This window comes from Rhincodon typus, chromosome 42, assembly GCF_021869965.1.
Source record: "Rhincodon typus isolate 14 chromosome 42, sRhiTyp1.1, whole genome shotgun sequence".
NCBI lineage: Eukaryota > Metazoa > Chordata > Chondrichthyes > Orectolobiformes > Rhincodontidae > Rhincodon > Rhincodon typus.
The window spans coordinates 2,818,500-2,843,090 of NC_063373.1; the positions used below are offsets into that span (position 1 = coordinate 2,818,500).

Genomic DNA, 24,591 nt, shown 5'->3' on the forward strand with positions numbered 1-24,591 from the left:
ATATTCTCAATTTGATGCCCTGTAAAACGTATTCACAAAAGAAAATTCACTGTCAGTCCAGGACAGAAATCTAAAAAAGACAAACATTTCCCTTGATTTCAGTCCGCTGTGGGAATGCTCCTCTTCAAATCGCCCCACCTCCCACCTAGGAACAGGCAATCGCATGCGCGCTGTTGCACCTTGCCTACAATAAAGATGGCGGCGGCAATCTCCGGCCTACCAGCGTCTGAGGCCTGCAGCCGTTTTCCCGTTTGATGAAAACGCGGGACAGAGAGTCTTCAATTCCTGTCTGGCGGCCAACACCAGGTATTCATAAAACCTTCCAGTCCAGACTAACTCCATTTTTCTCCCAGTATCGGCTAATTCCCCTCCTTTCCCGTCTCGGTCCCCTCCCGGACTCGCTCAGACGCCAATCACGCGACACTGCACCGGCAACGTTGCTGGTCACGTGTCGTCCTGCTCGCCCCGCCTCTCACTCACCCCCATTGCATGGAGGACCAGCTTATCCCGCGAGGTCCGCCAGCCACGCCTACTGCCCTCCTATTGGTCGGTGGGTAGCCGTCAATCAGCCGGTCCCCATCCTCTTCTGGAATGAGCTCAAACATTCTCAGTGAATGGTGCAGTTTCACTGAGCACAGGGGCACGTGGCCAGTTAGCAGCAGCCGCCAGAGAGAGGGGGAGGGGCAGCTTCTCGCGCTGGCTCGAGAGGGCAGCTGGTTGCTGTGGAAACTTTGGCTCCGGGAGTGGGAGGGGCTCTCCTGACCGCGCGCTTGGCCTGCAGACCGGAACGCGGGGACGTCACCGCCGAGCATTGCGTTTCCTATTGGCTGTCTCAGGCCGCCCAACACCAATTCTGGACGTCACAATGCGAAAGTTGTCCAATGAGAATCAGAGTGAGACTCCATCCTCTGTACAACATTCGGGAGCAAAGCAACCCTTTCCCCTCACTTTTCTCATCCTGAGAGGGAGGAAATTGTTCGTTTGCATTAATTGAAAGTACAGGAAGTGAATCCAGTGAGGGAACAGATTCTGCAAAGGTTGTTTCAGGTATACATGTCTCTCTTCTAAAGCTATTGTTCGTATTTGCTCTCTCAGCTTCACGCATTTATTTGCCTGGCGAAAACATATGGTCAGGATTTAGGGGGCAGTAAATTTGGAACCACTTAGTCCCATCCACCCTGTCAAAGCCCTATGCCCTTGCACGTTTATTTCCTTAAAGTGCCCCACTCAATAAATTTTGAAATAATCTGTCGCCTCCACTTCAGGCAATGATTTAGGCAAATATCCTTTATAGGGCAGCGTCGGATCTGGAGGGTGGGATTTGCAGACGTAACTCTCAAAACAACCTTGATCTGCAGATCTGACAGTCATTCAACCTATTGGATATGAATATTACTGAACTTTAATTCCGAAAGAAGAAATAATTAACCATTCTATCTGCTTCAGACAGCAGTATGACTAGAAAACAAAGAGTCAGACTGAAGCTACCTTCCCTGTGCACTATCTTGGGAGGGAAGGGGGAAACTGTTCACTGGCAACAACCAAAGGGAAATAAAGTGAAACCAAGAGAGTGTAAATTTTGGAAAGCTTGGTTCCTATTCCTGCCTTTCTTACAGGCACTGATGTATTTTGCACTCTCAGTTTGATACATTTTCCTGTCTAGCTAAAGGGACTTTTTTTTAATATTCACAATTAAAGGAATTATTTACTCAGGGGAAAGCTGATATTTAAGGGGACCATAAATTACAGATCAACCAAGAATATCAAACCCTGCTCTTGAACATAAAATAGGATTTTGATAATGTGACCGAGGAACATTGTAAGGATTGAGTTGTTTGTCTTTAAGGCATACCAAATGCTTTTTGCAGTTGGTTACAACAGCTCAAATGTTCAAATCTTCTCTGAGCAAAGAAATTCTGAAAGTCTAAGTGCCTGACTGAGAAACTTAAAAGAGATGAAAGCAAATGCTAGAGGCCTGTGGCCTAACCTTTGGTTAGTCCCTGAACGGAGCAAATGGACCTTCAAGACTTTTTGGAAATGAGGGAACTGTTGGGGAACAAAAGTTAAACTGGAGTCAAGGCACACATCAATATATACGATAATGGTTAGTGACAGAGGCCTTACTTTGTTTTTATCAATTGTATATGGTGAAGTTTGTTTGAAATGTCGTGCGTAAATCTTTGAAATGCTTACTGAGTATTCATATATTCCCCTTAAATCTTCACAGCCCTGGGATCATAATGACCTAGCTTGCTGCTCAGGGAGAAAAGTGAGCAGAGTCGGTCAATGAGAATCTCCACAGACATCGAGCCGGCAGCAGCAACTAATCAGGCTCAGAAAGTGATGACCAAATTTGGACTGAAAACTAAACCCCAGAGTGAGAACGTTCATGTTGACAATAACCATTCAGGTGGAGAGAGCAATCACTGATTTGGAAGGTGAACCAACTGGCTTATTTTACAACAATGATTAATATTCCAGTGCATGTCAGTATGATTTCTGCGGATCCCTGCATTTCTGGAGTCTTCGTAAACCAAAGACCGTGGATTCACTCCCCAACCCGTGCCTAGCAGCGTAATGGTTAATGTCGGAGCCGAAGTGCCCGTCGTCGGCCCTAAAGGCGGTATGGTGGCTCAGTGGTTAGCACTGCTGCCTCACAGCACCAGGAACCCGGGTTCAATTCCACCCTCAGGCGACTGTCTGTGTGGAGTTTGCACATTCTCCCCGTGTCTGCGTGGGTTTCCTCCGGGTGCTCCGGTTTCCTCCCACAGTCCAAAGATGTGCACGCTAGGTGGATTGGCTGTGCTAAATTGTCCGTCGTGTTCAGGGATGTGTAGATTAGGCGGGTTATAGGCGGGGGATGGGTGCGGGTGGGATGCTCTGAGGGTTGGTGTGGACTTGTTGGACCAAAGGGCCTGTTTCCACACTGTAGGGATTCTATGATCTCTTTTTGTTTTCTGATCCTTGTTTTTCTGGATCACCGTGCCCTTCAACTTCCACACATATACCAATTCCTTTGCAGGTTCAGATTAATTTTTCAGTTTTTCTGAAAAGCTAAACATTCTAATCTACCTGAACTGCTCGATCTGCACACTGTACAACTGTCATTGCTGTCTCTATCTCTGTCTGCATTTCTATCTCCTGAAAACAGATTCCCAACAGTAACTTTTCATGGTCCCTCTTTTCTTAAGACAGTGAACAACTGTTTTAATTTAGTGCTCATACTGGGTTTTCCCAATCCAATACTAATCCAGCTATTTTATGCCAAATCCTAAATCATACGTATGGATTTATTACATACAAATCTAATCTATATCTGTGAAATTTTGACTTCCACAATAATCTGATGCTCGTCTCTTTCCTTGAGTCAATCAGCTTTTTGTCCCTGCTAACAGCTGAATATAGTTTGAATCTAAACAGGGTGACCTGGTGCTCTGATCTCTTCCTGACCAGAAATCCAGTTTCTTTTTTTCTTAAAGCTACATTATAATATCTGACACTTAAAACAACATCAATTTAAGAATTTTCATCACTGAGCTTACGTAAAGCGCAATATGATATTCTTAAATCTCATTATTTACACCAAGATCCCCAAGAGGTGAGGTCTAACAACTGCCACCTCAAGGCTTAGAGAAACTGCCCTCCCGCTCTCAAATACTTCCTGCAGGTGTATGGCACTCAGTCTATTTTTGTGTGTGAAAAGTTTTGGATATTGAAGATTTCACATCATCTGAACAAATATTTCCTATTTTGCAGTCTTAATCTGACATGTACGGAAATAATTGGCAGGCAATGGCCTAGTGGTATTACCACTGGACTGTTAATCCACAGACCCAGGTAATGATTTGGGAACCTGGCTTCAAATCCGGCTATGGCAGATGGTGGAATTTGAAATCGATAAAAACAAAGAAAATGTGGAATCAAGGGTCAAATGATGATCATGAATCCATTGTCAATTGTTGGGAAAAACCCATCTAGTTCCCTAATGTTCTTTAGGAAGGAAACTGCCATCCTTACTTGTTCTGGCCTACATGTGACTCCAGACCCACAGCAGTGTGGTTGACACTTAACTGCCCTCTAGGCAATTCGGAATTGGCAATTAAAGCTGTCTAGCCAGTGATGTCGACAGCCTATGAACGATTAATTTTTCAGATAAAATGAAAGTCTCCGCTAGGAGCAGAGTGTATTTTAAGTTGTAGAAGGAAGAAGAATTATAAGACAGTCACTGATAAATCGAAAGGAATTTACCAGAGAGTGGGCAGAATGTGGAATTTTTTTCTGCAGGGAGTGATTGAGGTGAATAGTGCAGAGACAATTTAAGAGATTCTGGAGAAAGAAATGAATAGAAGGATATGCAGAGTTAGAAGAGGAATCCATTGAAGCATGAACACTGACATGGATTGGATGGGCTGAATAGCCTGTTTCTGTGCTATACATCCAATGTAATTTAGCTCAGTATTGCCTTTCATTTTGACACAGTCCATTCTAGTTACAGAAGAAGATTTCAGTTCAAGGTTCCAAGTGAGGAGCCAGGACTTTAATTCAACTCAAACATCTCCTATGATTTCTTCAAATGTGTCTTTGGAGAACAAATTTGTTTTTGTTTTGAAAGAACTGAAATTATTTAAGTGACTGGATCCCAGTTGTTTGCTAAAAGAGTTATCATTGGTCAACCAGTCTCTTTAAAATTGCAGAGCTGTTTTATCGGTGAGATGTGGCAACATCTGTGGAGAGAAAACAGGAGTTAATGTTTCTTATTTAGTACGATTCTTCTTTGCAACCAAAAGGTGCTAGAAACTTGTTTATGCTGTGAACAAAAGGGGTGGAGGAGTAAATGGAATGCAGCAAAAGGTAAAGCTTTGTAGAAGGAGGAGTAGCTGGGGCAGAAGATATTCCACTGTATGATTGGCTGGAGGACAACAGCACCCACATTTTGTATTGGTCGACTGTTCAACACATTGGGTCTCTAACCCCGCGTGGGCTGGAGTACCTGCCCCCAAATCATCGAAATGATGTGCATTGACCAATGGAAAACGGTGGAGTACCATTTGCTGTCTGGACCTGTAGATAATCAGAGCTCCCCTATTATTTCAGTGCTGACACAGGGCAATGAGCTTTTGAGCAAATGTCCTGGACCTGAAACGTTAACTGTGGTTTCTCTCTATAGATTCTACCGGACCTGCTGAGCAGTTCCAGCAATTTCTGATTTCGAGCAGCAGCAATTCTTTCAGTCTTTTGACCCTCTGAAGCTGATCATTGCTTCCCAGCAAAGCTGCTGCTGTTCCCCTCTCTCTGAATAAAGATTGATCTTCACCCAGACTGAAACTTCCTCCTCTGTGCGATATCTGTGAACATAATACTGCCTTCTATCTTACTTTCTTAAAAAAAAACTTGTGTTAAATTATTGATTTGTAGCAACTGAAGGGAAAGAAAATGAAACCAGGAAGAGGGCAGAGACTGTCCAGGATAGGAAATAATGAGCCCGGATCTGATTATCAGCACCTTCAGGAGAATGGGGAGAGTGTGTATTAGGGACAGCAGAGAGAGAATGGAGGAACAGTGTGTGGGATGGAGTTTTACAGATTTGGGGGAAATGCTATTCCAGAGAAGCTAGAATTGTCTGTTCTGAATTTCTAATTTGTACTTATTCCTTTTAGAGTTACTTTCACAGAATGCTAGAAGGGGAAGATTTGCAGACAGAAATCTCAAAACAAACATCATGTGAGTATAGCCACTTAATTCATTAGGATTTAAATAACCTGCTCTGAGTGTTGGAAGAAATTCAGTGAATATTTCACCCTGTTGAGATACCAGTGAGCTCACACTGGCAAGAGCCCAACTACCTACTTGGACTGTGGAAAGGTATTCACTTAGTTATCCAATCTGCAGGTGCACCCGTGAGTTCACACTGTGGAGATGCCATTTACCTGCTGTGATTGTGGAAAAGAATTCAGTCAGTCATCAAGCCTGCTGAGACACCAGTGAATCCACACAGGGCAGAAACCATTTAAATGCTCCAAGTGTGGGAAGCAATTCAGGGATTTATCTGGCCTACAAGAACAGCAATGAGTTCATACTGGGGAAAGGCCATTCTTCTGTTCTGAATGTGGGAAATGATTCACTCAGTCATCAAATCTGTGAAAACATGAGTGAATTCACACATGAAGCAGGCATTGGATCTGCTGTTAATTGGAAACAATATTTGTGCTCATCCTTTAAATTGTAGTGGAACAAGGGCAGCAGTTACACAAAACCTCCACCACCTGCAAACTCCTCTTCTTGTTGCACATCATCCTCACTTGGAAGGATGTTGGCTGTTCCTTCACTGTCACTGGGTCAAAATCCTAGAACTCCCCTCTAACAGCATTGTGGGTGACCCTACACCACAAGGACTGCAGTCCCAGAAGGCACCAGCACCTTCTCAAGAAGGACAAGGGTCCTGTGGTAAGGGATTCAATTATCCATTGGCGAATTCACACTGGGGAGAAGCCATTTACCTTTTCTCTGTGTGGGAAGGGATTCACTCAGGCAAATAAACTTGTGTCGCACCAACGAATTCGCACTGAGGAGAGACCATTTACCTGTTCAGAATGTGGGAAGGGATTTACACAAACATCCTGCCTCATGTTACACCAGCGGATTCACACTGAGGAGAGGCCATTTAGCTGCACTTACTGTGCAAAGACGTTCATGTCTTCATCTGACCTGAATATACAGCTGTGAGTTCACACTGGGGAGAAGCCATTCACCTGTTCTGTGTGTGGGAAGAGATTCCCCCATTCTCTGGCCTTCGATCACACCAGCGCATTCACACTGAGCAGAAACCATTCAGCTGCACGTCCTGTGGAAAAAAGTTCAGACATTCATCTGCCCTTGTTGAACACCAGTGAGTTCACTCTGGGGAAAAGCCATTGTCCTGCTCTGTGTGTGGGCAGGCGTTAACTCAGTCATCCAGTCTGCTGAGACAGCAGTGAGTTCACACTGGAGAGAAGCCGTTCAGCTGCACTTCCTGTGGGAAAGGTTTCCGGCAGTCGTCCACCCTCATTGCACACCAGCGAGTTCACACGGAGGAGAAACCATTCACTTGCTCCATGTGTGGAAAGGGAATTACTGTATCGTCTGCACTCGAGTCTCACCAGCTAATTCACACGGAGGAGAAGCCTTTCAGGTGTACTTCCTGTGGGAAGAGTTTCAGGTGTTCATCCTTTCTCCTTGCTCACCAGCGAGTTCTCACGAGAGAGGGGCTGTTCATCTGCTCCATGTGTGGGAAGGGATTTACTTTGTCTGTCAACCTAGTGACACATAAGCGAGTTCATAAGTGAACCTTAATAACCAGTATACTGCAGCAGTTTAAGGAGGAAACTCACCAGAGTATTGTCCAGAGCGACTAATGGTGGCCCAGCCAGCAATTTCCTCTGAAAGAATTGGATTCTGCTGTTTATTGTTGTTGTTGATCACTTCCAGGATTGACAATCTGACAATATTAGATTTGTTTCTCCTGATGTTAGTACACCTATAACTGGGTGGGGTATTTCTGTATATGTCGCTGAATTTTGGGACTTCAGTGTCCCTTTTTAAAAGCACCAACTGTGATACTGAATTTGAAACATGTGTTTGGAAGGAGGAGCACGTGTCCTGTGAAAGGGAAACACAAAAATCATCAATTTCCAAACAGAAAGCTGACAAAGGAGATAATTAAAAAAGGCTTTGTCCAACAAATCTCTCAGGCTCTCCATTCTTGCTTTCTATTGCACAAAGTGACAGCATCACATCTGACAGGTTGAGGATGAAGAATGAAGTGAAATCGGTTGGTGTCGGGGTCCGCACTTGGTATTGCATTTTCTTCTCCATTCTCTCAACCTTGGCATTCCCTGCTGGTGCAACGGAGTTTAACTGTATAACAGGCCAGACAGTGAGCTCTACAATCAATCCAGACTGAAAACTAAAACCTGTCTCTGATCAGAGAATTTCTCTGCTCTATACTAATGACAGTGCACTAGTCACACTCACATTCTGATCTACAAAGGCTCATGCACTGTCTGCCCTATGTTGCTTGCTCTCCCTAGCTATAAGCGTCAATACATCCACACCTTGATCAGGCTAAATAACATTGCCTGAAGTGGTTAGCAACTTCTGAGCCTATGGTGAGATCATATTTCCTTGAAGCAGAGCTCAACACACGTGTATGGAGAGGAGCGAGCACCTATGGGCGTCTCTTGAATCATACATTGAATAACCTCGAGCTGACTCAGAGAAACAAGTTGTTGGTTTCTGAGGCCTGTGCTCTCAGAACCTTGTTGTTGGGAATTGAAAAACAGATGACTCATAACTATCATGCAAGGTCTGTGATTTATATATTTGTATATGTATATAATTTATTTTAAAGTTTGGATTTCGAACTAGCGGCATGTGCTTTGATTTGTTAGTATGATGGGATTGAATAATCCACTCAATATTTCTGGTGCCATAATTTGGAACCTGTATATCTCAGAGTGCTGGAGTGATAATATGAATTTGTTTGGATACTAAGTTTTTTTTTAACAATTGGAGAGAGCCAATTAGCTTACTTTTGGTTTAGAAGATGAATATTTGTTTTAGTTTGGGGGAAAAACCCATCAATCAAGTGGCTTCGAACATCAGTGTTCCGTCTAAGAAAAACAAACAGACAGTGAAATTCAGGGCTGACCTTGGAGAAACACAGTATTCAGAGCTGCTCACAGCCGGGGAATAGCTAATTTTTTTTTAAGTCTAACCATTTTTTTTTTTGTAAATCTACAATAGTGAGCAGGGTGTTTTTTTTTAATATGTTTAATTGAGATCTGTCTCTAGATTAAACTTTTTAAAAATATAAAACATAGGAGCCATGTTACTGTAGAGCAGTGTTTTTAGAGCAGTAAGACTGTGCTATTTTCCGGGTCTGTAAATTGTTATGATGCAAAGATGGCCTTTAGTAGAGTGATGTGTGCTTCCCGTTAGACGTGGGTGATTATGGAGAGCTTCCATGTTACTGATGATTATGTCTGTAGGAAGTGTGTTTGGTTGTGAATCCTATCGGATCACATGGATGCACTGAAATGGCAGTTAGAGGCAGTGAGGAATTTACAGGAGCTGGGGGAGTGATGGATGGCAGTTTCAGGATGGTAGAAAAACCGCAAATGCAGTTGGGCAGATGGGTTACCTCCTGGGAAAGGTAGAGAAGTTGGTAGGTAGTGCAGTAGTCACTTGTGGCCGACCCCATCTCAAACAAGTATGCTTTTTTGGAAAATGTAGGGGGTGATGGACTTTCCAGGGAATGTAGCACTGACAGCCAAGTTTTTGGTAGCAAGACTGACACCGCTGTGATGAAGGGTATGTCGGGTTCCAGGTGATCGATTATGATAGGGGACTGTCTCGTCAGAGGCACAGATGGATGTTGCTGTGGCCAATAATGAGATATCAGAATGGTGTGTTGCCTCTTGGGTGCCAGGGTCAAGGATGTCTTGGAGAGGGTACAAAGTATTCTCAAAGGGGAGAGAGAGCACCAGGTGGTCACTGTACGCATTGGAACTGACAATATAGGAAGAGAAAAAAATGAGATTCTGAGGAAAGAATATAGGATATCAGGCAGGAATTTTTAAAAAAGTAGGACCTCGAGGGTAGTAATATCTCGATTACTCCTGGTACCATGTGCTAGTGAGAGTGGGAATAGGAGGATAGAGCAGATGAATGCATGGCTGAGGAGCTGGTGCAGGGGAGAAGGATTCACATATTTGGATCATTGGAATCACTTCTGGGGTGGCAGTGACCTGTATAAGAGGAGGTTTGCACCTGATTTAGAAGGGGACTAATGTACTGGTGGGGAAATTTGCTAGAGCCACCCTGGGAGGAATTAAACTAGTAAGGGAAGGGGGTGGTGGGGGAGGGGAGTGGGGAGATGGGACCCAGAGAGATAGTGAGAAAATAGATCAGTCTGAAGCTGGTGCAGTTGGAAATAGGAGCAAGTCAAATTGTCAAGGCAGGCAGGAGCAAAACAGAGAATGAGGTAGGACTGATAAATTACACTGCATTTATTTCAATGCATGAGGCTTGACAGGTAAAGCAGATGAACTCGGCATGGTTGGTAACATGGACCTGGGATATCATTGCTATTACAGAGACATGGCTCAGGGATGGATAGAACTGGCACTTAATGTTCCGGGGTATAGCTGCTTTAGGAAGGATAGAAAGCGAGAGGTAAGGGAGGAGGGGGACTGGCGTTTTTAGGGATAACATTATGGCTGTACTTGGGGAGGATATTCCAGAGAGTACGTTCAGTGAAGTTATTTGGGTGGAGCTGAGAAATAAGAAAGGAATGATCACGTTATTGGGATTGTACTATAGATCACTGGGAAACTGAGCAGCAAATCTATAAGGTGATCTCAGGTATCTGTAAGAGTAATAGGGTGGTAATGGTAGGACATTTTAACTTTCCAAACATAGTCTGGGACTGCCATAGTGTTAAGGCTTGAGTGGAAAGGAATTTGTTAAGTGCGTACAAGAAAATTTTCTGGAAAAGCTCAGCAGGTCTGGCAGCATCTGTGAGGAAAAAAATCAGAGTTAACATTTTGGATCCGGTGACCCTTCCTTCTGTAAAGCTGAGCTTTTTTCAGCAATTTCTGTTTTTGTTTCTGATTTACAGCATCCGCAGTTCTTCTGGTTTTTAAGAAAAACTTCTGATTCAGTATGTGGCTGTACCGACTAAAGAAGGAGTAAAACCCCGCCTTCTGTTGGGAAATAAGGCAGGGCAGGTGACTGAGGCGTCAGTGGGGCAGCTCGTTGAGGCAAGTAATCTTAATTCTATTAGTTTAAAATGGTGGTGGAAAAGGATAGACTGGATATAAAAGTTAAAATTCTAAATTAGAGGAAGGCAAAATTTGACGGTATTAGGCAAGAACTTTCAAAAGTTGATGGGGCTGGGGGGAGCGTGGATGTTCACAGGTAAAGAAATGGCTGGAAAGTGGGAAGCCTTCAAAAGTGAAATAACAAGAGTCCCAGAGACAGTATGTTCCTGTTAGAGTGAAGGGCAAGGCTGATAGGTGCAGGGAATGCTAGATAACTAGAGAAATTGAAATTTTGGTCAAGAAAAAGAAGGAATCATATCTTGGATGTAGGCAGCAGCAATTGAATGAAAATCCAAGAAAAGTATAAAGGCAGCAGGAGTATACTTTAGTGAAACAAAGAGGGCAAAAAGGGGACATATGATGGCTTTGACAAATGGGGTTAAGAAGAATGCAAAGAGATTCTACAAATGCATTAAAGGACAAAAGGGTAGCTAGGGAGTGAATAGGGCCCCTTATAGATCAGCAAGGCTGCCTATGTATAGAACCGCAGGAGATGGGGTGACACTAAACAAGTATTTTGCTTCAATGTTTACTGTGGAGTAGGATATGGAAGTTGGAGAACTTGAGGACATAAATAACAACATCTTGAAAAGTGTCCATTTTACAGAGGAGGAGGTGCTGGACATCTTAAAATCATAAAGGTAGATAAATCCCTGGAACCTGATCAGGTGTAGGAAGCTAGGGAAATGATTGCTGGGCCCCTTGCTGAGATGTTTATATCATCGATAGCCACAGGTGAGGTGCCAGAAAACTGGAGGTTGACTAATGTGGTGCCAGTATTTAAGGAAACATGGTATGGAAAAGCCAGGGAACTATACACCAGTGAGTCTGCCATCAGTGGTGGGCACATTATTAGAGGGGTTCCTAAGGGACAGGATTTACATGTGTTTGGAAAGGCAAGAGTTGATTAGGGATAGTCAACATGACTTTGTGCGCGGGAAATCGTGTCTGACGAAATTGATTGAATTTTTTTGAAGAGGCAACAAAGCGGATTGATCAGAGCAGAGCGGTAGAGATAATGTTCCGCATGGTAGACTGCTTAGCAAGGTTACGTCACATGGAATACAGGGAGAGACGAGCAATTTGGATACAGAACTGGCTCAAAGGTAGAAGCCACATGGTGATGGTTGGTGATGGTGGAGGGTTGCTTTTCAGACTAGAGGCCTATGACCAGTGGTGTGCCACAAGGATCTGTGCTGGGTCCGCTGCTTTTCATCATTTATGTAAATAATTTGAATGTAAACGTAGGAGGCATGGTTAGTAAGTTTGTAGATGAGACCAAAATTGGTGGCGTATTGGACAGCCAAGAAGGTTACCTCAAAGTACAATAAGACCTGAATCATATGACTGGTGGGCTGAGGAGTGGCAGTTGGAGTTTAATTTATATAAACGTGAAGTGTTGCATTTTGGAAAGGCAAATCAGGGCAGGACTTAGGCTAAGATTTTGGGCAGTGTTGCTGAACAAAGACACCATGGAGCGTAGGTTCATAGTTCCTTGAAAGTAGAGTCACAGGTAGACAGGAAAGCATTTGATATGTTTGTTTTTATTGGTCAATGCAAAGAGTATAAGAATGGGAGGCCATGTTGCGGCTGTACAGGACATTGGTTAGGCCACTTTTGGAAAATTGCATTCAATTCTGGTCTCCCCGCTGTAGGAAGGCTGTTGTGAAACTTGAAAGCGTTCAGAAAAGACTCAAGAATGTTGCCAGGGTTGGAGGGTTTGCACTGTAGGGAAAGGATGAATAGGCTGGGCTACTTTCCCTGGGGCATCAGAGGCTGAGGGGTGATCTTAGTTTATAAAATCTTGAGGGGCATGGATAGGGTGAATAGCCAAGCTCTTTTCCCCAGGTAGGGGAGTCCAAAGCTAAAGGGCATATGTTTAAGTTGAGAGGGAAAAGATTTAAAAGGGACGTAAGGAGCAACATTTTCATACAGAGGGTGGTGTGTGTATGGAATGAGCTGCCAGAGGAAGTGGTAGAGGCTAGTACAATTATAACTTTTAAAAGGCATCTGAATGGGTATATGAATAGGAAGGGTTGAGTGGGATATTGGTCAAATGCTGGCAAATGGCACCAGATTAATTTAGGATATCTGATTGGTATGGGCGAGTTGGACCGAAGGGTCTATTTCCATGCTATTTGACTCTGTCCTAGAGTCACAATCATCCAAATGCAAGTCAGCGCAGTGAAAGTGCTAGCTGATGCTTGTCCAACCAGATTAAGAGCATTGTTGGTGTAAATGCAAGCTGAGGGCCTGAGAGCGATTGCCTCTTAGAGCAGATCTCTCACAGAATTAGAGAAGAGAGATTCTCAATCGGAGAAAGAAACCCCAGAATTTGTGTCGGCGTGTAAAAATTCCATGTAGGCCTGTTCGGCATCGAGTTAGAATTAGAGACGGACCACAAGCCACTAGGAGTGACTCCCTCTCCCAGATTCAAACCTTGTGCCAGAATTGAAAGCTGGGGTTTGGAGATTCTGGGAGGACAAGTACAAGGTGGTTCACATTGCGGGAAAGATGGACATTACTGACTCACTATCCTCACGACAGAGGGAGGGTCAAACACACAGATCCTCACCGGAGAAAGAAGCTGAATCATTAGTGCTGTTTGTGGCAGCTCATGCTGCTCCCAGACCATTGACAACAAGAGAGATTGACAGATTCAGATAAAGATCCAGAATTGCATGCCATGAGACTGGGAATCCAAGCTGGAAACTGGGAAAATTTCTCATTCAAGGTGGACATTGCTGTCTGAGATGAACTGTGCAAAACTGGAAAATGTGTTCTCAGAGGCAACAGACTTGGTGAGCCATAAAGCGTAGACGAGTGATAGTAGCCCATGAGGATCCTTTGGGGCTGGTTGGTGCTCAGCAAAACTGTGAAGGAGAATCTGGTGGCCAGGGATGAAGAGCAACGTGGAGCAGTTTGTGAAAACATGTCATGGATATCACCCTGTCAGCAGCCCCAATGCACCAGAACCAGTACACAGCATACTGTTGCTGATGAGGCCATGGGAGGGTGTCACAGTTGCCTCCTGGTGGTGATGGCAGATTTTGAAGGGAAGAGTGACAGCACCTGAAGAGACGGAGCTGTTTGTGTTATCAATGCACAAGGTTGGTGATCAGCAGTTTTATGAGAATAATGTCAATGGGGCTTATGGACAGGGTGAGACCTGAGGAGGAGTGGGGGGAGGTGGGAAGGAAACTGAGGGCTTGGGCAAGTGGAAACATTTGGGACAGTTTGGCCAGTGCTCAAGGGAAGGGAGGGAAGCAGCAGAGAATTTTATCCTTCAACGAAAGTTCAAGATCTTCCCTCTGCATGTGCTAGTGGAATATCGTCACACCTTGGTTAGCAATCTGTTTAATTGAGGTTATTGGTCTTGTATTTGGGCACAATTATCCCTGATAATAGAACAATAAGCTGTTATCCTTCCCTTAGTCTGAGTTTGAACACATCTTCATTTAATTTATTGCCGAAGATGATGATTATGTTTACTGAATTTTATTATTTGTGGCATTGTTTGCAAATTCTAACTCTTGACTTCTAACTTCAAAGTTTGGAAGGAGGTTCCAGATTAATATTTAACACAAAACATTTTATAGAAATATATTTTACATAAACCTGTGAGAGTTTAAATTTAGTCTTTTATAATAGAACTAACGAATATTGTTATCTTTGAAATATATGTCAAATTGAACTTTGAGTGCAGTGACATTTTATCTATTTTCCCGACTAGTAACCAATTGTATTGCTTTGGTTACTGGCAGCCTTATCTTTCATCATTAGTACATTGTGGCCTTAATACATAGCCTCAAGTATTAAATTGAAATTAAATCAAGTTTTTACTGTCACGAAATCATGTGTTACTTCTAAGAGGATTTTAATTTTTGTTTAGAGATTTCAGCTTCAGTCAGTCCTCTATCTTAAGGTTACCTCCAACTGTAAAGTCTGTTGCTGTTTGTTTGAAACTTAAATCCTGTGGCTTATTCTCTTTGAAAGTCTCCTGGATCTCTCACTCTGTCAACTTTAAAAATAAAAGTTACTGGTCCTTAACCAGGTCGTCTGGGAGCTTATGGCTTAGCGATAATGTCACTGGGTTTGTTGTCCAAAACCAGTATTTTGTGGTTTTGAAGATTTGGATTTAAGAACAATTAACTCAGTGTCAAAATTTGCACTTGATAACAAGCTGTGTATCTAAACTCAGGAAGAAGTAACATGACACAAGACAACATTACAAAACTCGCAGTTTGGGCAATTTAATAACAAATAACCCAAACAGGTTTCTTGACACAGTACGTAAACAGTCCAACCAGGAAAGGGGTTGTACTGGACCTGGTTTTGGGAAATGAGCCCAGCGAGGTGAGTGAAGTTTCAGTGGGGGAGCATTTCAGGAGTAGTGACCATACTACCATCAGTTTTAAGATACTCATAGATAGGGATAACAGCAGTCCTTGGGTGAAGGTGTTAAATTGGGGGAAGGTGACCTACAACAATATTATTCAGGAACTGGAGAACGTTGATTGGAGTTGGCTGTTTGAGGATAAATCCACATTGGACAGGTGCGGAAGTTGATAAGTGTTCAGGAGCGGCACATTTCTGCAAGTATAAAGAATAGGTATGGCATATTACTAGAATCTTGGATTATCAGGGATGTTATGACCTCATTCAAAAAGAAAAAGGAAGCACACATAAGGTGTTGAAGTATATAAGGAAAGTAGGAAAGAACTTAAACAAGGAATTAGAAAGGCTAAAAAGGGATCATGAAAAGTAGTTAGCAAACAGGATTAAGTAGAGGTTGCAGACATGCTCACCATTGGATTTGGTTTGGTTGCAAACGGTTTGTCACCCTGCTAGGTAACATCATCAGTGCGCTTGTTATTTATATGCCTCAGTTTGTTGGGGTGTTTGGTAGCATTTCCGGTCTGTTTCTCAGTATGACAGTATGATGCATGACAGTAATGCTCAATAGAGCCCAATACATTGAGAAAACTAACGCATTACTAGCAGATACGGACACCTACCAACAGATGACGATGGACCCTGAAGAAATTACATAACTCAGGAGACATCGGTAAGACAAACTACCAAAAAATGAAGCTAGAGGCATCCAACACACCCTGCTTCTATGGACTCCCTAAGGTACACAAACTGGGGGTCCCCCACAGACCCATTGTCTCACTACCAGGTACACCAACGTATACACTTGCCAAAGAACAAAGCAGAAATTGAAATACTTCGTTGACAACTTTACCCACTCCATCCACTCATCCCAAGAATTTCTCAACATCATCAGGGACAGCAGGGTCGAAGAGAACGAGATGATGATATCCTTTGACAAAACAGCATTATTTGCATCCATAAGCATAGACGTAAACAAAGAGACAATTGCCATACTACTGGATGAATCAAGTAGGCAGGCACCCCAGGCCACCAGCAATGTCAATAAAGGCACCACCATGAAACAATCCACTTCACCTTCAATGATGGCATATACAAACAAATCAATGGATCCCCAATATCAGGACTGATTGCAGAAGCAGTAATGCAAGGGTTAGAACAGACAGCGCTCCCAAATATGCAACCCAAACTTTGGCTCCAAAATGTAGATGACACCTTCATGATTATCAAACGCACAAAATTATAAGAAACCCACCAACGCGTAAACAAAATCCTCACTGGGATAAAATTCACAAAAGAAGAAGAGAACAACAACTAACTACCCTTCCTGGACATAGTGGTAAAATGCAAAAACAATGGAGAGCTCCAGACTAGCGTATATAGAAAGAGCACACATATGGACCAGATACTCAATTACACTAGCAACCACCCAAACGCCCACAAACGAAGCTGCATCAGGACGTTATTTAAATGAGCCACAACACATTGCAGCAACCCGGAACTACACAAAGCAGAACAGGAGCACCAATATGGAGTCTTCAAAAGGAATGAATACCCAAAAAGCACAATCTGCCATTACCTCCAAGACAGACCACAACAGTAAGCACAACACAATCAGACTCGCTAATCACCCTACTGTACATCAAGCACATTTCAGAGATGGTCACAAAACAACCCAGACTCCTAGGTATCAGGGTAGCCCACAAAGCAACAACCACCCCATGGCAGCTACTGACGAACGTAAAGGATCCCATACCCAAAACCAGTGTAATATACAAAATACCATGCAAGGACTGTGAGAAACACTACATGAGCCAAACCAGAAGAAAACTGACAATATGGATCCACAAACACCAACCAGCCACCAAGAGACACGACCAATTCTCACCTGTTTCACTACACACGGACAATGAGAGACACGAATTCGACTGGGACAACACATCCATAATTGCACAAGGCAAACAGAGACACGCCAGGCACTTCCTGGAGGTCTGATATTCTTTTCGGAATTCCAACAAATACATTGAATTAAACCCTGTGTGCAAATCACTGAGAAGCAGAACCGGAAGTGGTGCCAAACATCCTAACAAACTGAGGCATATAAGTAACAAGTGGGACAGAACACCAACGCTTCACAGGAGGCACACTGCCAATGTTACCTGGAAGGGTGATGAAACATTTGCAAACAAACCCACCAGCTTGGCGAGCATGTCTACAATCTCATCCACAACCCGAGCTACAAATCTTCTCGAAAACTTTAAAGGGTTAAGCAGAATCCTAAGACTTTTTATACGTGCATAAAGAACAAAAGGGTCGCCAGAGAAAGGGTTGGCCCTCTTAAGGAAAAAGGAGGGAGTTTATATGTGGAGCCAGAAGAGGTAAATGAGGTCCTAAACTAATACTTTGTGTCGGTATTCATCAAACAGACGGAATTGGTGGAGGATAATCTCAGGGAAGCGAGTGTTGAATTTCTCAACCAAGTTGCTATTAAAAAGAAAGAGCATTGACAGCCATCTTTGTATCCTCTTTGGTCACAGGTGAGGTCCTAGAGTACTGGAAAACAGCCAATGTTGTCCCATTGTTTGAGAAGGGTAACAGGGATAATCCCGGATATTACCGGCCTATAAGTCTCACGTTGGTGCTAGGGAAATTATTAGAAAAGATTCACGGGGACAAGATCTGCATGCATTTCGAAGCAAATGGCCTTATTAGCAATAGACAACTTCCTTTTGTATGGGAGAGGTTGTGCCTCATTAACTTGATTGAGTTTTTGAGGAGGTGATGAAGATGATTGATGACAAGATTCCTCATGGCAGACTGCACAAAAGGTGAAGAAACATGATATGAGGGGCGAGCAGCCAAGATGGATACATAACTGGCTTAATTGTAGGAGACAGAGGGTAACGGTGGAAGGATGCTTTTTGGAATGGAGGGTTGTGACTAGTGGTATTCCACACGGATCAGTGCTGGGACCTCTGCTGTTGTGATCTACTTAAATGATTTGGAGGAAAATATATCTGGTCAAATTAGTAAGTTTGCGGATGGCACAAAGATTGGTGGAGTTGCAGATAGTGAGAAGGATAGTCAGAGAATACAGCAGGATATAGATCAGCTGGAGACATGGGCAGAAATTGGCAATTGGAATTTAATCTGGACGAATGTGAGGTGATGAATTTTAGAAGGTCACGTACAAGTGGAAATTAACCGTGAATGGCAGAACCCTTAGGAGTATCGTTATGCAGGTCCACAGATCACTGAAAGTGGCAGTACAGGTACATAAGGTAGTAAAAAAGACCTGTGGTATGCTTGCCTTCATTGGGAGGGGCACTGAGTATAAGGATAGGCGAGTTATAGTGCAGCTTTATAGAACTTAGTTAGGCCACACATGGAATATTGTATACACTTCTAGTCACTACCCTACCAGAAGGATGTGGATGCTTTGGAGAGGGTCCAGAAAAGGTCTTTCAGGATGTTGCCTGGTATGATGAATTTTAAGTATGAAGACAGGCTGGATAGGCTGGAGAAGGGTCTGAAGAAGGGTCTAGGCCCGAAACGTCAAACTTCCTGCTGCTCTGATGCTGCTTCGCCTGCTGTGTTCATCCAGCTCTACACCTTGTTATCTCTGGATAGGCTGGATTTGTTTTCACTGGAACGCAGAAGGTCGAGGGTGATCTGACAGATGTTTATAAGTTTGTGAATGACATGGATGGAGTGAAAAGTATGAGGCTTTTTCCTAGGGTGGAGGGGTCAATTACTAGGGGACACAGGTTCAAGGTGTGAAAGGAGAAGTTTAAAAGTGACATGCGAGGCAGGTTTTTCATACAAGGGGTGGTGAGTGCCTAGAACGTGTTGCCAGAGGAGGTGGTGTAAGCAGACACAATAGCAGCAGTCAAGAAACACCTGGACGAATAAATGAATAGAAAGCAAATAGAGGGATACGGATCCTGTAAGTGAAGACAGTTTTTGAATGGAAAAGCAAAGTGTGTCGGTGCAGGCTTGCAGGGCCAAAGGGGCTGTACCTGTGTTGTATTGTTCTCTGTTCTAGATACTCCACAAATGTGGGAGGATTTACTTAGTTTGAAAGTTTACAAGGAAGTTTACATGATCATTGCATTAACATCAATCAGAAGCTATTTCTATCTTCTGTGCGTGGGCAGTTCATCTAATCCACTGAGACACTAAGTTTACATGTGATTGCAGGGTTGAATTCTACTCTCACTGTTTGAGTGGTGTATTCATCTTCAACAAATTCACATTCTCCTCCTTTTTGGTGGATATGAAAAATTCAAAACTTGTATTTATGTACAAATTGTTTCATTTATTACTTGTACCTCCTCTCCCAATCTCCGTCCCATAACGTCAAAACAGGTCGCAAACTACAATTCGTTTAGACGAATGGCGGAATCTTTATCCATCATCCCTCGCGGTGATGCACGTCAACTATCTATCTCACAGGCGAGCGACGCGCGGGCGGAGTGCCTAGAGCATGCGCAGTACAGTAGCTGCGTTTGCTGTCCGGGCGGAAGGAGCGATGGAGCGGGCGGCTCCCTTTGGGAACAGGGTGTGTGGCCGCAAAGGCCGGGGAAGGAGCTCCCGGTGTCGGGTTTGCAGATAGCAGGGGCAGTGAGCTGCAGGGGGGAAGCTGGATTGTCACAGATGGATTTTTATAAACTCCTTTTCCAGAAGGGGAGAATCTGCAAACCGCAACCTCGACAAATGTTTGTCTCTTCCCAATCTCCATCCTGCAAAGACACAGATCGGGTTTATAAATTTAAAAATAATGCAGCCTTTGGAAAGTTTGAACAGTTTGGGGCCTTGAAGAAGGCTCAGCAGTGACCTGACAGAACAGTTTAAAATGATCAATGTTTTGCACGCGGTCAATATGCAGAGAATGTTTCCAAATGAAATTTCTTCACTTAGAGTGATTAAAATGTGGAATTCGGCAAATAGTTCAGACAAAAAGCAGAGATGTGCTCGAAAGGAAACTGGAATAGTCTGAGAAGGAGAAGGTATTAGAAAAATATGTCAGAAAACTGAGATGAGATGAATGAAATAGAAGGGAAAACATAAAAACAGCAGAGTAATTGGACTGAATAACCTGTTTGTTTATTTCACAGTCTTACTATTTCATTTTAAACTCCTTTTTGCAGGGTATTCAAAAGGTTGTACTTACATCCAGAAGGTGAAGCAATGCATCCCATCAAAATCTGACAGTCATTCAGTTCAACAGAATCTGAATATGTTCGGTCTCTGAATGCACAGGGAGAAATGCCTGTCTCTGAGAAAAGATTTTAAACATCAATGTGACTGTAAAAGTACTGAGACACACAGACTCAAGGGATGGTATTCCAGTGAACTGACTGTAGAAACAGCATTACCAGCTACTCAGCCTGAAAATTAATTACACCATCCACAACGGAGAGAGGCCGTCTAATGTGATCTGTCTGTCAGTTTCAGTCAATTGTTGAATCTGGAAACAATCAAGGACACTGACACCATGGAGAAACCGTGGAAATGTGGGGAATGTGGGAAGGGATTCCGTTACCCATCAGGGTTGGAAACTCATCAACGCAGTCACACCGGGGAGAGGCCCTTCAGCTGTTCGGTATGTGGGAAGGGATTCACTCAGTCATCCAGCCTGTACACACACCAGAACGTTCACACTGGGGAGAAGCCATTCTCCTGCTCTGTGTGTGGGCAGGGATTTAATGCTTTATCAACCCTCCGGACTCACGAGCAGGTTCACTCTGATGAGAGACCGTTTAAATGTTCTGACTGTGAGAAGAGTTTTAAAAGCAGAAAGGATATATTGATACATCAACGCAGTCACACTGGGGAGAGACCATTCATCTGCAAAGTGTGTGGGAAAGGATTCACTCAGTCATCCCATCTCCTGACACACCAACTTGTTCACACGGATGAGAGACCCTTTAAATGTTCTGACTGTTTGAAGAGCTTTAAAAGTAAAAAGGATTTACTGAACCACCAACGTGCTCTGACTGGGGAGAGACCATTCATCTGCTCTGTGTGTGGGAAGGGATTCACCAGTTCATCTTACCTTCTGACACATCAATTTGTTCACACTGATGAGAGACCTTTTGGCTGTCCTGACTGTGAGAAGAAATTTAAAAGCAAAAAGCATCTTCTTAAACACCAATACACTCACACAGGGGAGAGGCCATTCCACTGCTCTGTCTGTGGGAAAGGATTCACTCGATTATCCCACCTGCTGAGACACCATCGAGTTCACACTGGGGAGAGGCCATTCTCCTGTGCTGACTGCAAACAGGAATTTGTTGATTTATCTGACCTTGTGATCCATCAGCGAGTTCACAGTGGGGAGAGACCGTACTCCTGCTCCCTGTGTGGCAAGAGGTTCACTCAGTCATCCCATCTCACAACACACCAACTTGTTCATACTGATGAGAGACCTTTTCAATGTTCTGACTGTGAGAAGAGGTTTAAAAGTAAACAGAATCTGCTGAAACATCAACAAATTCACACGGGGCAGGGACCGTTCATGTGCTCTGTGTGTGGGAAAGGATTTACTCAGTCACACAACCTCCTGAGACACCAGCAACTTCACCAGCGAGAGCAGCAAATGGATTCTACTACTATTGCTTCTGTTAACTGCATCCAGGACTGAACCTTGCTGGCTGCCCATTTCCAGTGGGGTTCCACGGTTATGTAGTATATATCAAGGATTTAGACTTCAATGTAAAAGCCATGATGAAAAAATTTGTAGATAGCACAGAAGTTGTGGCCAGTGAATAATAAAGCTGCAGACTGCATGATGTCAATGGACAACTCAAACAGAAGGAACGTGGCCAATGGAATTCATTGTAGAGATAATGAAGCGAGGAGGCCAGGGGGCCAACAGGACAAAGAAAATGCACTATAATAGGTCGGATACTGAGGAGTGTGGAGGAACAGCAAGACCTCGGACTGATGTTCACAGATGCCTGCCTGTCCAGCCACCTTCAGGAAAGGAGATCAGTGAGGCATTTGGTTGAGCCTAGAATATAAAAGCTGGAACTTTAGGAAACACTAGTTAAAGCACAGATGGAGTACTGAGGGCAATTCTGGTCATCACACTAATCAACTAGAAAGTGAGACTAGATTAATTATCATAAACTGAAGTCAATTTATTTATATAATTACAGTGTTGAATGCATCAAGTATAGTTGATAAAGCTAACCTACGAGCAATTGTAACAGTGAAAATATGTGAACTTTTTCAGCAAATTAAAATCTGCTGTGTTTCGATTGTAATAATTAAGAGAAAACATTTTTGCTAACTTCCTATTAAATAAGGTGACTTTTGTATAATGGAAGAAATTGATTGATGAATACCTGATGAATTTTTCTTTGTTTTAATCTGAAATTTATTTTGGTTTAGTTAATAAAGAAACACATGGTAGTGTATTCCAGTCCCACAGAGTGCACATCCAGTTCCATGTGGGAAAACCAGGATAATTAGAGTGACAGCACACAAAGAGGCCCTTTGGCCCAACTTATTCATGCTGATCCAGTTTACTAAACTGAACTAGTCCCATTTTCCTGTGTTTCGTTCATATCCCTCTATAACTTTCCAATCCACATGCTTGTCCAAATGTCTTTTAAATGTTGTAATTGTACCCGCCTCTACCACTACCTCTGACACCTCGTTCCATTTACGCACCACCCTCTTTGTGAACAAGTTACTCCTCAGGATCCTACTAAATCTTTCCCTTTTCACCTTAAACCCACAACCTCTAGTTCTGGACTCCTCTACGCTGGGAAAAAGACCTTGGCTATTCACCTTATCAATGTCCCTCATGATTTTATAAACTTCTGTAGTGTCAGCCCCTCAGCCTCTTGCATCTGAGGGAAATAAGTCCCAGGCAGTACAGCCTCTCTTTTTCACTCAAAGCTTCCAGTCGCAGTAGCGTCTTGGTTAATATTTTTTGCACCCTTTCCAGTTTAATAGCATCCTTCTTATACCAGAGTGACTAGAACTGTATGCAGTATTCCAAATGTAGCCTCACCAATGTCTTGTACAGCTGTAACATAAAGTCCCAACTCCTGTACTCACTGCTCTGACCAATGAAACCAAACATGCCAAATGGCTTCTTCATCACCCTGTCTACCTGTGATGCCAGGGACACAATGCTTATGATCGACAAGAACACACATTTGACCACAGCTAAAGTACTACACTCAGTTCTGGTCACCACAAACCGGGATAGATGTGAGCACACCAGAAATGGTACATAGGAGATTGATGAGGATGTTTCCAGGATTGGAGAATTTTAGCTCAGAGAAAAGATTAGATGAGGTGGGTTTGTTTTCTGTGGAACAGAAGAGACTGAGATGAGATTTAATTGAAATAAGATAATGAGGAGTCCAGAGAGCGTGGATAGGAAGGAGTGATTCATTTAGAAGGAGGTCAGTAATTGAAGGTTTTAGATCTTGAGTAATTCACAGAAAGAGGGGGAGGTGAGAAATCATTTCATCCAGAGATGGTATAGAGCTCGAACTCACTGTCTGATGGAGAGGTAGAGGCAGAAACCCACGTCATATTAAAAAATAAACATGGATATGCTTGAAATGCGGAACATACAGGGTTATGGATTGATATCAGCAGAATGGGATCAGCCTGGATAGTTCTATTTCAGCGAATATAAACACGATGGGCCACGTGGCTTCAATCTATGCTGTAATTTTCTGATGTATTTATTCTGACTATTGGAGCTTGTTTCTGATGATGTTAATAACCTCATAAATTGGACTGGAGTTTAATATTCTGGAGAAATGTCAAATAAATCAGCTTTGCTTCAAACACTGTAGATTGTTGTATTTCTCCCCTGAGTGTTTAATATCACCTAGAGCTCAGAAAGGACAATCTCAGGCGAGGATCATATGGCAGCAACAGAAGTTCAGCCTGGACACATAGTTCAGGGTCACACTGAGGGAGACAAATGGCACTTTGGTCTTTCTCATCTCTCTTCACTGACAGCAAAGCCCCGGTGTGGTTTAATCCTGCGGTGTGTAAGAAATGTGTCCCAGCCACCATCTTCCATGGCTCAGAACTCCCAGACATGCAACAGAATCTCATTTAAAACAAGGTTTATAGTCAGAGGAAGAACAACTGTGAATGCTGTAAATATGCTTCAAATCAACGATTAGTGTAAAATTTGTGATTTGTTCCTGACTGCAAATGAACCTGCACATTTAATTTCCCCGTATATTGGTAAAGATTAAAGTGTTTAGCAATCCAAGCTGAGCTAGAAATTATACTTCACCAAGAGTGTGACCGGGGGAGGTTGCCAAAATTTTAACTTTTATTTTTTTAAATA

General features: G+C 43.1%; 1 protein-coding gene and 1 pseudogene across 4 annotated transcripts; one reads left to right on the forward strand and one right to left on the reverse strand.

Annotated features, from left to right (window-relative positions):
* Window positions 1-24,591, reverse strand: part of LOC109926546 — a 51,799-nt pseudogene that overhangs the window by 5,977 nt on the left and 21,231 nt on the right.
* On the forward strand, window positions 910-24,074 carry LOC109925222 (gastrula zinc finger protein XlCGF26.1-like). 4 transcript variants are annotated; one of them, XM_048619428.1, is made up of 4 exons: window positions 910-1,047; window positions 2,228-2,438; window positions 5,658-5,721; window positions 20,405-22,720. In XM_048619428.1, the coding sequence occupies exon 4, from the start codon at window positions 20,752-20,754 to the stop codon at window positions 21,898-21,900; it is 1,149 nt and encodes a 382-aa protein (XP_048475385.1). In that variant the 5' UTR covers window positions 910-1,047; window positions 2,228-2,438; window positions 5,658-5,721; window positions 20,405-20,751; the 3' UTR covers window positions 21,901-22,720. The 4 variants fall into 4 exon arrangements, with proteins under 4 accessions (XP_048475385.1, XP_048475383.1, XP_048475386.1 ...); XM_048619426.1 differs by lacking the exons at window positions 910-1,047; window positions 2,228-2,438; window positions 5,658-5,721 and adding an exon at window positions 19,574-20,263; XM_048619429.1 differs by lacking the exons at window positions 910-1,047; window positions 2,228-2,438; window positions 5,658-5,721 and adding an exon at window positions 19,684-19,815 and having other exon boundaries at window positions 20,405-24,074.